The sequence below is a fragment of the Monodon monoceros genome, unplaced genomic scaffold (assembly GCF_005190385.1).
Source record: "Monodon monoceros isolate NGI ecotype Baffin Bay Population unplaced genomic scaffold, NGI_Narwhal_1 Super_Scaffold_22, whole genome shotgun sequence".
In the NCBI taxonomy this organism is placed as follows: Eukaryota; Metazoa; Chordata; class Mammalia; order Artiodactyla; family Monodontidae; genus Monodon; species Monodon monoceros.
Window position 1 is genome coordinate 63,172,494 of NW_021703779.1, and position 14,795 is coordinate 63,187,288.

The window sequence follows — 14,795 nt, forward strand, 5'->3', positions numbered from 1 at the left end:
ATTCTAGAGCAGGTAGAAGTAATCTATGGTGGAAAACTATCAGAATAATGCTTGTCTTTGGTTGTGGTGGTGGGCTTGACTGGGAAGGAGCATGAGAGAACTTTCTGGGGTGTGGTAATGTTTTCAGAGGTTTTAGTTACACAGGTGTGTACATTTGTCAAAATACTGAATGGTACACTTAAGATTTGTGCATGTTTTGTATGTAAATTTCACCCAAAAAAGAATAATAAAATATTTAGGTGGATGTGTATTGATATCAGCTACTTACTTTGAAATGCATCAAAAAATAAAATGGCTTGCCATCATTAAAAATCTACAAATAACAAATGCTGGAGAGGGTGTGGAGAAAAGGGAACCCTCCTACACTGTTGGTGGGAATATAAATTGGTACAATCACTATAATGAACAGTATGGAGGTTCCTTAAAAAACTAAAAATAGAACTACCATATGATACAGCAATCCCATTCCTGGGCGTATATCCAGAGAAAAGCATACTTCGAAAAGATACATGCACCCTACATGTTCATTACAGCACTATTTACAATAGCCAGGACATGGAAGCAACCTAAATGTCGATCAACAGATGAATAGATAAAGAAGATGTGGTATATATATACGATGGAGTACTACTCAGCAATAAAAAAGAATAATGCCATTTGCAGCAACATGGATGGACTTAGAGATGATCATACTAAATGAAATAAGAGAGAAAGACAAGTACCATATGATATCACTTATATGTGGAATCTAAAAAAATGTTAGAATTTAACTTATTTACAAAACAGAAACAGACTCACAGTCATAGAAAACAAATTTATCATTACCGAAGTGGAAAGGAGGTGGGGAGGGATAAATTAGGAGTTTGGTATTAGCAGATACAAACTAGTATATATGAAATAAACAGCAAGGACCTACTGCATACCACAGAGAACTATATTCAATATCCTGTAATAAACCATAATGGAAAAGAATATGAAAAAGTATATATATACATATATATATATATATATATACACACACACACATTTATGTATGTTTAATTGAATCACTTTATTGTATACCAGAAACTAACACTACATTGTACATCAACTATACTTCAGTAAAAAAAAATTTTTTAAATAAGATATCTTGATGGATGATGGATAGAGGGATGGATTTGTGGACAGATATGTGATAAAGAGATATAGTAAAATGTTAGTGGTGACTCCAGTGGTGGGTATACAGATGTTTATAATTATTCCATCTTGGGTAAATGTTTGACCTTTTTTATAATAAAATGTTGAGAAAAAAATCCACAGTGTTCTTCAGAAGAAAGGAGGAAAAAGGGCTAGATTGAGGATATTTATGACTCAGTCTTTCTGAGATCCTTGTTGATCTGCCTCTCTAAGAGACTTTGGATGAACTGACCTCCACTCCCAGTTCTTGTGTAAACTGGTAGCTTCTTGGCCATATCAGAAAGCATCTGCTTCTGGACCTCAGGTCTTTCTTCATTTTCATAGCGCTCCTTGTCGGTATAGGACAGGTGGAACTGGAAGGAGAAGTGAGAGGCAAGACTTTACTTTCCAAAATTCACAGAAAAGATTAAAAACAACAATAACTATTTGGATGAAAATATTTGTTACCTATCCTTGAAGCTCAGGTACCAATTTGGTTTATAACTTTCTCTGGATAATTATCTCATTTATCTTATTTGGCTTTTATCTAAATATTCATAACTCTGTGTGATAGGTAATATTGTTTTATAACTAAAGAAAATAAAACTTAGATTAAGTACCTTGTCTATGGTTACACTCACTCAACTAATAAAAGCAGCAAAACTAAGCCCCAAACCCAGTTCACTTGACCCCAAGACTTATGCCATTTCCACTCCATTATACCATAATACGATATTGCATGTTGATATGTGATACCTTGCTGCCAGGACCCTGTTGATGATAAACTATGCTTCTTATTAAGTTGTGAGTATTTTTCATAGGTGACACTCTTGGAGTAGCTGGATGAGACTACTTGCAACATTGTCTTCACATTCTATAATAATTTTTCAAATGAATAGAAATTTGGATATTCTCACTATTTCAGAAATTTTTAGTCTGGTATGGAGCTTGTTGCCATGTTTGTGCTACACTTTGCTAATCTGGCAAAAAAAATGCCAACGATTTTCCAAAGTAATACAAACCTGTAAGTTTTCTTCTGTTTGGGCCAAAGGGTAGGCAGAGGTGAAAAAGAGAAAGATCTGTGATCACATTCTCTGGATTTAAACTTAATCTCTGCCATTTAATAGTTCAAAAATCACTTTGGAAAATCAGATACTCTCAACCTAAGTTTCTTTGTCTGTAAAACAGAGGAAATAATACTTACTTCACAAGACTGGTGTAACAGTGCTGGATAATAACAAGTAATTAAAGTCTCTTTTACAAGTCCAATTTCTTAAATCATTTAGAAATATTTGATATAGCCAATCTTTAAATTTTTAACTATTCTAGATAGTGTGTAGCAGTATGTTATTGTGATTTTAATTTGCACTCCTTTGATTACTAATGACATTCAGCACCTTTTTATGAGTTTATTGGCCATTTGGGTATCTTCCTGTGAAATGCCTATTCAAGTTTTTGTCCATTAAAAAATAATTGGGTTATGTGTCTTTTTTATTATTGATTTTGTAATTATTTGAATAGTAATTTATGTATTTTGTATACTAGTCCTTTGTTGAATATTTTCTACCAGTCTGTGGCTTTCCTCTTTACTTCCTTTATGGTGCATTTTGAGGATCTGAAGATCTTGGTGGGAGTGTATATTTATGCAACCACTTTGGAAAACTGTTTGGCATTATCTACGTAAGCTAAATATGTGCCGCCCTATGACTCAGCAATTCCATTCCCAGTTATATACCTAAGAGAACAATGAGTGTGTGTGTGTGTGTGTGTATATGTATGTGTGTTTGTGTGTATGCCAAAAGACAGGTACAAGATTGTTCATAGCAGCTTTATTCATAATAGAAATAAATGGTAACAACACAAGTGTCCTTTAATTGGTGAATGGATAAATCAACTGTGATAAAAGAGAATAACTAACAGCAGTAAAAGGGAATGAATAACTGAAACATACATCAACATGAATGAATCTGGAAAACACTGCACTGAGTGAAAGGCTTACACAAAACAGTGCATACTATGATTCCTTTTTTGTGTGAGGCTCAAAAATAGGCAAAATTAATCTATGGTGATAGAAAGACTAGTGGTTATGTCTGATAGGAAGCTGACTGGGAAAGGGTGTGAAAGAGATTCCTGAGGTGTTGGAAATGTTCAAAATCTTAACCTGGATGGTGATTATATAGGTGTAAATATAGGTAAAAAATCATGAAATCATACTCTTTACAGCTTAGTTCTTGGAATAGAGTATGTATTTGTACATCAGTAAAATAGTAAAACAAATAAATTAATAAAATATTTAAGATAATTTAAATGTATCTGACTTTTAAAATTGGAAATGTATAAAATCAAACACTCTATTTTAAGAACCATACCTGTGGTGGTGCATTTTTATGGTATCATGTCATTCTAAAGTAGAGTGACTTCCTGTGGGTATGTGGAAATGTATAGGGGAATTTTTGGCTATTACATTAAATATGGTGCACTCTAGGCATTTAATGGGTGGAGGCCCAGGAAGCCAAGGATTCTGTGATGAACTGTATAGGCACACACAACTAAGAATTTTCAGAACCAAAAGTCTATAGGTCAATATTATAAAATGGTAACTAAATAATATAAACTTAATATAAAAACAACTGGGTTTTTTTTGTTTTCTTAGAAGAACAATTATGCTAACTGGAAAGTATAAAGTTTTATTTTTTAACTTATTATTAACCTTCTTATTGAAGTATAGCTGATTTAAAAGTATAAAGTTTTAAACAATTCTTTTTTAATGTTGATAATTAAAAGTAGCACCTTGGGGCAGCGCTTTAAGTTCGGGGATGGTCTTGGGAATATAACTTTCTTGTGGTATACTGCCCCAGCTTGAAAGGCACAGGCAGTGTTGTTACTGCTTGTATGTGATGAAACCTTGTGGTTATATAGCCAGTAGGCTTTGGTTTGGAATAGGATGTCATGCCTGGATACCCTATTTCTGGCACTAACCAAGCATTTTTGAGGGTTAGAATGCAATGAGCCAGTAAATGCACTTTGGGTGGGACAACTGGTGATAGACTGGGATGTATTTGGTATTAGATAAATTAATATCATGGCTATCAAATAGGTCCAAAAGATTCACCTTTTCTTTTTACCCATTAAAAATGATTAACATGTGGTCTTAAATGTTAGACATTTGCAGTGATTATCTAAATCCTGTCATCATGTCACCCAGTTTAGGCCAACAAAATTCCTAATCACTCAGCCTTTTTACTGGTCTACAAGCTTTATAAATAGTGTGACAAGGACAATTATTTTATTGAGCTAAAATTCACATAACATAAAATTTCATTTTAAAATGTACATTTTATAGTGTACGAGTCAGTGGCATTTAGTACATTCACAGTGTTTTGCAGCCATCACCACTATCTAGTTCCAGAATATTTTTATCACTCCAAAAGGAAACCCTCTATACATTAAGTGGTGATTCCCTATTCCCTCCATTCCCATTCCCTGGCAACCACTAATCTACGTTCTGCCTCACTGGATTTTTCTTTCTGGATATTTCATATGAATGGAATCAAACAATATGTGGCCTTTGGTGTCTGCTGTATTTCAATTAGCATAATGTTTTCAAGGTTCATCCATGTTGTATCATGTATCAGTAATGTATTCCTTTTTAATGGCTGAATAATATTCCATTGTATGGACATACCACACTTGGTTTATGCATTCCCCTGTTAATGGACATTTGGCTCCTTCCCATCTTTTGGTTACAGTGAATAGTGATCTGTGAACAACTGTGTATAACTATTTGTTTGAACAACTGTTTTCAACTCTCCTGAGTATATACTTAGGAGTAGAACTGCTGGGTCACATGGTAATTCTATGTTTAACCTTATGAGGAAATGAAAAACTGTTTTCCACACTAGCCACGCCATTAAAATTCCCAGTAGCAATGTATGAGGATTCAGAATTCTCCATATTTACACTAACACTTGTTATTTTACATTTTTCTTTCTTTCTCTTTCTTTCTTTCTTTCTTTCTTTCTTTCTTTCTTTCTTTCTTTCTTTCTTTCTTCCTTCTTTCTTTCTTTCTTTTTGTCTTTGTTTTGTTTTTATTACAATTATTTTATTACATTCATCTGAGGTTGTACATATTTGATTTCATGGAATAAAATTCAAAGATGTGAAGAGACCTTCATTATTAGGGAAAGTCATGAACTGATCACAAGATGATATACCTCTAGATTGGTTCTACTCCAGTCTTGTTTTCATATTCCTGCATAGCATTATTCAGATAGCTTTCCTTATTTAAAATAATAAATTAAGACACTAGCACTTCAAGAAAGTGTGCCCAACTCCCACAGTTTCCCACCTCCCCAAAGTTAACATTTTCCTTGGTTTTTGCCTTTTTCTTATGGTTCATAATTCCTTACTTTTTGTATCAGTTATCTATGGTCACAATAATGTTTCATAACATACAACTTTGAAATCTAGAATAATAAGCATCAAGGTTCAAGGGTCTGTGTGCTGGCAATTTTGGCTGAATTGACTAAGCAGTTCTGGTCCCAAACTCACTCACGTATCTGGTAATTGTCTGACTATTGATCCATCTTGGTTGGGATGACCCTGATGACTCAATTCTGCACCCATGTTTGTGTCCCATCAGGCTAGACTGGCATGTTGTCAAGGTGGTGATAGAAGGCAAGAGGAGAAATCCAAATGGAAACATGTAAGTGCTCTTTCAAGCATCTACTTATCTCACATCTACTAACATCCCATTGGATAAAGCAAGTTACATGGCTAGATGCAGGGAGAGTGGGAGGACATAAGAGGTTATGGCAAAGTTCATGACTACAAGAAGCATGAGAAATTGGAACAATTGATGTGATCACTCTACCACACCTACAATCTTCTTTTTCTGCTTCCTGGGCAAAGGAAGACAGCTCATCTGAATAGGAATTTGGATTCAATATTGGAGGATCACTGACAATTTTTTCCTTTATGTTAAAAAAATTTCCATTCAGTAAAATTTACCTTTATATGATATATGATTCCATGATTTCTTTTATTGAAATGTATCTGGCATACAATATTATATTAGTTTCATGTGTACAACATAATGATTTGACATCTCTATGCATTTCAAAATGATCACTACAATGTCCAGTTACCATCTGTCACCATACAAAGTTAACACAATATTGACTGTATTCCGTATACTATACATTACATCCCCATGACTTATTCATTTTATAACTGGAAGTTGATGCCTCTTGATCCCCGTCACCCATTTCCCCCCCCCCACTCCTACCCCTTTTCCTCTGGCAACCTCCACTGGGAATCTGTTCTCTGTATCTATGAGTCTGAGTTCAGTTTTGTTTTGTTTGTTTTGTATTTTAAATTTCACACATAAGTGAAATCATGTGGTATTTGTCTTTCTCTGACTTATTTCACTTAGCATAATACCCTCAAGGTCCAACCATGTTGTTGCAAATGACAATATTTCTTTCTTTTTAACGACTGAGTAGTATTCCATGGTATATATACCATATCTTCTTTATCCATTCATCCACTGATGGACACTTAAGTTGCTTCCATATCTTGGCTATTGTAAATAATGCTGCAGTGAACATAGGGGTGCATATATCTTTTCTAATTCATGTTTTTGTTTCCTTTGGATAGATACCCAAAAATGGAATTCCTGGATCATATGGTAGTTCTATTTTTAACTTTTTGAGGAACCTCTATACTGTTTTCCATACTGGTTGCACCAATTTACATTCCCACCAACAGTGAATAAGGGTACCCCTTCCTCCACATCCTTATCAACTCTTGTTATTTCTTGTCTTTTTTATAACAGTCATTCTAACTGGCATGAGGTGATATCTCACTGTGGTTTTGATTTTCATTTCCCTGATGATTAGTGATGCTGAGCATCTTTTCAAGTGCCTGTTGGCCATCTGTACATCTTTGGGAAAATGTCTATTCAGATACTCTGCCCATTTTTAATCAGATTTTTTTTGTAATTGAATTGTATGAGTTCTTTATATATTTTGGATATCAACCCCTTATTGGGTATATGACTTGAACATACCTTCTTCCATTCAATAGGTTGGTTTTTCGTTTTGTTGATAATTTCCTTTGCCGTGCAGAAGCTTTTTAGTTTGATATAGTCCCATTTGTTTATTTTTCCTCTTGTTGCTCTTGCCTTTGGAGTCAGATCCCTAAAAGCATTGCTAAGACCAATAACAAGGAGCTTACCAGCTATGTTTTCATCTCAGAGTTTCATGGTTTTAGGTCTAACATTCAAGTCTTTAATACATTTTGAGTTAGTTTTAGTATTTAGTGTACGATGTGGTTCAATTTCATTCTTTTGCATGTATCTGTTCAGTTAGTCATATTTTAGCCATCCGGTGTGAAATGTTATCTCATTGTGGTCTTAATTTGCATTTCTCTACTATATATACATATACATACATACATATATGTATATATATATATATATATATATATATACACACACACACGTATTGTTTAGTGAACTATCTATTCAAGTCATTTGCCCATTTTTTAAAGGATAGTCCGTATTGAAAACATTAAGGATCATCTTTTCAGCAAACTGTACTATAACAATTGGACATAATATTAAAAAAACAAACCCTCAATATTACCTCACATCTTACACAAATTACCTCAAAATGAGGATCTTCAAGATGGAGGAGTAAGACATGGAGACCACCTTCGTCCCCACAAATTCATCAAAAATACATCTATATGTGGAACAACTCCTACAGAACACCTACTGAACACTGGTAGAAGACCTCAGACTTCCCAAAAGGCAAGAAAATCCCCATGTACCTGAGTAGGGCAAAAGGAAAAAGAAAAAACAGAGACAAAAGAATAGGGATGGGACCTGCACCTCTGGGAGGGAGCTGTGAAGGTGGAAAAGTTTCCACATACTAGGAAGCCCCCTCACTGGCGGGAATTGGGGGAACTTCAGAGCCTCAGAGGAGAGGGGAGCAACAGGGGTGCTGAGGGAAAGCAGAGAGAATCCTGCACACAGGATCAGTGCCAACCAGCACTCACCAGCCTGAGACACTTATCTGATCACCTGCTGGGTCAGGTGGGGACTGGGTGCTGAGGCACAGGCTTTGGAGGTCAGAAACCAGGGAGGGGACTGGGGCAGGCTGTGCAAAGACAGCCTGAGGGGGCTAGTATACCACAGCTAGCTGGGAGGGAGTCCAGAAAAAAGTCTGGACCTGCCAGAGAGGCAAGAGGCCATTGTCATGGGGTCCACAAGGAGAGGGGCAGGCCCACCATATGAGCTTCTTGTTCCGTGTGCTCACAGATGGCAGGGCACCACCTATGCGAGCTCCAGAGGTGGGCGTGAGCCTGAGAGGCGGGTGCAATGGCTGCTGCCACTGCCACCAAGGGTCCTGTGAGCAAACCCAGGTCAATGTCCACAACTTCCTGGGAGCCTGTGCAGCCTGCCACTGCTGAGGGTCCTGTGATCCAGGGCCAACATCCCCAGGAGAACGCATGGTGCACCTAGGCTGTTGCAGCTTCATGCCTGCCTCTGCCACTGCAAGCAGTCCCAGCACATCCCAATTGTGACTGCTGTATCCGTCCCTCTCGCTGAACTGAGAGAACAAGTGAGCCCTAATTAGTCATTGCTTTCGCCCCCTCTTGCCTGGGCAGGGAACAGACGCCTGAGGGTGGCCCACACGCAGAGGCGGGGCCAAAGCCAAAGCTGAACCCCAGGTGCCATGCGACCAAAGAAGAGAAAGGGAAATCTCTCCAAGCACCCAGAGGAGTAGCGGATTAAACATCCACAATCAGCTTGGTAAACACTGAACCTGGGAATATCTGAATAGACGAGTGTTCCCACAATTGAGCATGTGGACTTTGGGGGCAACTGTGGACTTTGGAGGCAAGTACACACAGGGGTAAGGCCAGATAAGAGTCTGAGCTGGTGCCACAGTGCCCACAGCAGGTCCAGAGACCTACCTAGAAGTATTGGAGGACTTCCTGGGTAGGCAGGGACTGGCTATGGTTCACTGTGGGGGCAAGGACACAGAAAGCTGAAGCCACAGAAAAATATTATTATTATTGCTACTTTTAAAAATTTTGTTGATTTTTTATTATTCTTTTAATTTTTATTTACTTTATATATTCTCTTTTATGCTTTTATTTTTAATATATTTTTAATTTTATTTTTTCCTATTTCTACTATATTTTTTGTTATATTGTAGTTTTTACTTGTTTTGGTTTTTCTTTGTTTTGCATTGTTTTTCTCTTATTTTAAACTATAATTTATATTTTTCTATGTTTACTTCTTTGTTGTTTCATACATTTTTCCTTTTGTTTTCATCTTTCTCTTGTTTTTAGTTTTCTTTTGATCATTTTTGTGTGTTTTATGCTTTCTTTGCCTTTTTTTTTAGTTTGCTTTCTGTGTTTGATTTGATTTTGTTTTTTTGTTTTTGTTAGTTTAATTCTTAGTGTTTGTTTTCATTATGAGGTTTGTTTATTGGTTTGGTTGCTCTCTCCCTTTTTGTTTTCTCTTTTTTATTTTTCTTTTTGTGAGTGTATGTGTGTGTGTGTTTCTTCATGTGATTTTATCTGTTTAGTTTTGCTTTTACCATTTGTCTTGGGGTTTTGTCTGTTCGTTTTCTTTTTTTCCATGCTATGTGGCTTGCAGGGTCTTAGTGCTCTGGCCAGGGGTTGGGCCTGAGCCTCTGAGGTGGGAGAGCTGAGTCCAGGATGTTGGACCACCAGAGAACTCCCAGCCCTATGGAATATTAATTGGTGAGGGCTCTCCCAGAGGTCTCCATCTCAACACTAAGATCTGGCTCCATACAACGGCCAGCAAGCTCCAATGCTGGACGCCTCATGCCAAACAACTAGCTAGACAGGAAAACAAGCCCACCCATTAGCAGACAGGATGCCTAAAGTGATATGAAGCTCACAGACACCCCAAACACACCAACGGACATGGTTCGGCCCACCAGAGGGGCAAGATCCAGCCACACCCACCAGAACACAGGCACCAGTCCCCCCCACCAGGAAGCCTACACAAGCCACTGGACCAACCTCACCCACTGGGGACAGACACCAGAAGTAAGAGGAAGTATGACCCTGCAGCCTGCGGCAAGGAGACCCCAAACACACTAATTTAAACAAACCGAGAAGACAGAGAAATATGCAGCAGATGAAGGAGCAAGGTAAAACCCCACAAGACCAAACAAATGAAGAGGAAATAGGCAGTCTACTTGAAAAGGAATTCAGAGTAATCACAGTAAAGATGATCCAAATCTTGGAAATAGAATACAGAAAATACAAGAAACATTTAATGGGGCTTCCCTGGTGGCGCAGTGGTTGAGAGTCCGCCTGCCGATGCAGGGGACAAGGGTTCGTGCCCCGGTCCAGGAGGATCCCACATGCTGCAGAGCGGCTGGGCCCGTGAGCCATGGCTGCTGAGCCTGCATGTCCGGAGCCTGTGCTCCGCAACGGGAGAGGCCACAACAGTGAGAGGCCCGCGTACCGCAAAAAAAAAAAAAAAAAAGAAAAGAAACGTTTAACAAGGACCTAGAAGAACTGAAGAGCAAACAAACAGTAATAAAGAACAAAATAACTGAAATTTAAAATACTCTATAAGGAATCAATAGCAGAATAACTGAGGTAGAAGAATGGATAAGTGAGCTGGAACATAGAATGGTGGAAATAACTGCCATGGAGCAGAATAAAGAAAAAAGAAGGAAGAGAATTGAGGACAGTCTCAGAGACCTCTGGGACAACATTAAACACACCAACATTCGAATTATAGAGGTCCAAGAAGAAGAAGAGAAAGAGAAAGGGTCTGAGAAAATATCTGAAGAGATTATAGTCGAAAACTTCCCCAACATAGGAAAGGAAATAGCCACCCAAGTCCAGGAAGTGCAGAGAGTCCCAAACAGGATAAACCCTAAGAGAAACAAACCAAGACACATATTAATCAAAATAACAAAAATTAAATTCAAAGAAAAAATATTAAAAGCACCAAGGGAAAAGCAACAAATAACATACAACGGAATCCCCATAAGGTTCTCAGTTGAGTTCTCAGCAGAAACTCTGCAGGCCAGAAGGGAGTGGCATGATATATTTAAAGTGATGAAAGGGAAAAATCTACAACCAAGATTAGTCTACCTAGGAAGATCTCATTCAGATTGAAAGAGAAATCAAAGGCTTTGCAGACAAGCAAAAGCTAAGAGAATTCAGCACCACCAAACCAGCTTTAAAACAAATGCTAAATGAACTTATCTAAGCTGGAAACACAAGAGAAGAAAAGGACATACAAAAACAAACACGAAACTATTAAGAAAATAGTAATAGGAACACACATATGTGAATGGAGTAATGATCCAACCAAAAGACACGGACTGGCTGAATGGATACAAAAACAAGACCCATATTTATGCTGTCTACAAGAGACCCACTTCAGACCTAGGGACACATACAGACTGAAAGTGAGGGGATGGAAAAAGATATTCCATGCAAATGGGAATCAAATGAAAGCTGGAGTAGCAATTCTCATATCAGGCAAAATAGACTTTAAAATAAAGACTATTACAAGAGACAAAGAAGGACACTACATAATGATCAAGGGATCAACCCAAGAAGAAGATATAACAATTGTAAATATTTATGCACCTACATAGGAGCAACTCAATACATAAGGCAAATACTAACAGCCATAAAAGGGGAAATCAACAGTAACACAATAATAGTAGAGGACTTTTACACCCCACTTTCACCAATGGACAGATCATCCAAAATGAAAAAAAATAAGGAAACACAAGCTTTAAATGACACAATAGACCGGATATATTTAATTGATATTAAGAGGACATGCCATCTGAAAACAGCAGATTACACTTTCTTCTCAAGTGCACATTGAACATTCTGCAGGATAGATCATATCTTCGGTCACAAATCAAGCCTTGGTAAAGTTAAGAATATTGAAATTGTACCAAGTATCTTCTGCGACCACAACGCTTTGAAATTAGAAATCAATTACAGGAAAGAAACTGTAAAAAACACAAACACATGGAGGCTCAACAATACGCTACTAAATAAACAAGAGATCACTGAAGAAAGCAGAGAGGAAATCAAAAAATACCTAGAGACAAATGACAATGAAAACACAATGACCCTAAACCTATGGGATGCAGCAAAAGCAGTTCTCAGAGGAAAGTTTATTGGAAGACAATCTTACCTCAAGAAACAAGAAAAATCTCAAATAAAGAATCTAACCTTACACCTAAAGGAACTAGAGTAAGAAGAGCAAAAAAAAAAAAAACAACCCAATGTTAGTAGAAGGAAAGAAATCATAAAGATTAGAGCAGAAATAAATGAAATAGAAACAAAACAATAGCAAAGATTAATAAAAACTAAAAGCTGGTTGTTTGAGAAGATAAACAAAATTGATAAACCTTTAACCAGATGCATCAAGAAAAAGAGGGAGAGGACTCAAATCAAAAAAATTAGAAATGAAAAAGGAGAAGTTACAACGGACACCACAGAAATGCAATACGTCATAAGAGACTACTACAAGCAACTCTATGCCAATGAAATGGACAACCTGGAAGAAATGGACAAATTATTAGAAAGGTATTACCTTCCAAGACTGAACCAAGAAGAAATAGAAAATATGAACAGACCAATCACAAGTAATGTAATTGAAACTGTGATTAAAGGTCTTCCAACAAACAGAAGTCCAGACCAGACAGCTTCCCAGGTAAATACGGTCAAAGATTTAGAGAAGAGCTAACACCCATCCTCTGAAACTCTTCCAAAAAATTTCAGAGGATGGAAAACTCCCAAACTCATTCTACGAGTCCACCATCACCTTTATTCCAAAACCAGACAAAGATATTACAAAAAAGAGAAAATTACAGACTAATATCCCTGATGAATACAGATGCAAAAATCCTCAACAAAATACTAGCAAACAGAACCCAATAACACATCAAAAGGATCACACACCATGACCAAGTGGGATTTATCCCAGGGATGCAAGGATATATGAATTCTTTAATATATGCAAATCAGTCAATGTGGTACACCATATTAACAAATTGAAGAACAAAAACCATATGATCATCTCAGTAGATGCAGAAAAAGCTTTTGACAAAATTCAACACCCATTTATGATAAAAACTCTCCAGAAAGTTGGCATAGAGGGAAACTACCTCAACATAATAAAAGCCGTAACAACAGATCAGAGCAAACACCATTCTCAATGGTGAAAAACTGAAAGCATTTCCTCTAAAATCAGGAACAAGACAAGGATGTCCACTCTCACCAATATTATTTAACATAGGTTTGGAAGTCCTAGCCATGGAAATCAGAGACGAAAAAGAAATAAAAAGAATACAATTTGGAAAAGAAGAAGTAAAACTATCACTGTTTGCAGATGATATGATACTATACATAGAAAATCCTAAAGATGCCACCAGAAAACTACTAGAGCTAATCAATGAATTTGGTAAAGTTGCAGGATATAAAGTTAATGCACAGAAATCTCCTGCATTCCTATACACTAACAACAAAAGATAAGAAAGAGAAATTTAGGAAACAATCTCATTCACCACTGCAACAAAAAGAATAAAATACCTCAGAATAAACCTGCCTAAGGAGACAAAAGACCTGTATGCAGAAAACTATAAGACACTGATGAAAGAAATCAAAGATGATACCAACAGTTGGAGAGACATACCATGTTCTTGAATTGGAAGAATCTATATTGCAAAAATAGCTAAACTACCCAAAGCAATCTACAGATTCAATGCAATCCCTATCAAATTACCAATGTCATTTTCCACAGAAATAGAACAAAAAATCTGAAAATTTGCATGGAGATACAAAAGACCCCAAATAACCAAAGCAATCTTGAGACAAAAAAATGGAACTGGAGGAATCAGGCTCCCTGACTTCAGACTATACTACAAAGCTACAGTAATGAAGACAGAATGGCACTGGCAAAAAAACAGAAATATAGATCAATGGAACAGGATAGAAAGCCCAGAGATAAACTCACGCACCTATGGTCACCTTATCTTTGATAAAGAAAGTAAGAATATACAATGTAGAAAAGACAGCCTCTTCAATAAGTGGTGCTGGGAAAACTGGACAGCTACATGTAAAGGAATGAAATTAGAATGCACCCTAACACCATACACAAAAATAAACTCAAAATGGATGAAAGACCTAAATGTATGACTGGACACTATAAAACTCTTAGGGGAAAACAAAGGCAGAAGACTCTTTAACATAAATCACAGCAAGATCTTTTTTGACCCACCTCCTAGAGTAATGCAAATAAAAACAAAAATTAAAAAATGGGACCTAATGAGACTTAAAAGCTTTTGCACAGCAAAGGAAACCACAAGGAAGATGAAAAGACAACCCTCAGAATGATAGAAAATATTTCAAATGAATCAATGGACAAAGGATTAATCTCCAAAATATGTAAACAGCTCATGCAGCTGAATAGCAAAAAAACAAACAACCCAATCCAAAAATGGGCAGAAGACCTAAACAGACATTTATCCAAAGAAGACATACAGATGGCCAAGAGGCACATGAAAAGCTTCTCAACATCACTAATTATTAGAGAAATGCAAATC

The 14,795-nt window shown here is 36.8% G+C and overlaps 1 protein-coding gene across 1 annotated transcript in view; it reads right to left on the minus strand.

Annotated features, from left to right (window-relative positions):
* ZDHHC15 (zinc finger DHHC-type containing 15) overlaps positions 1 to 14,795 on the minus strand; it is a 126,198-nt gene that overhangs the window by 64,637 nt on the left and 46,766 nt on the right. The window contains exon 4 of the mRNA XM_029241363.1: positions 1,409 to 1,529. Within this exon, the coding sequence (XP_029097196.1) occupies positions 1,409 to 1,529 (121 nt within the window). The remainder of the gene's footprint in view (positions 1 to 1,408; positions 1,530 to 14,795) is intronic.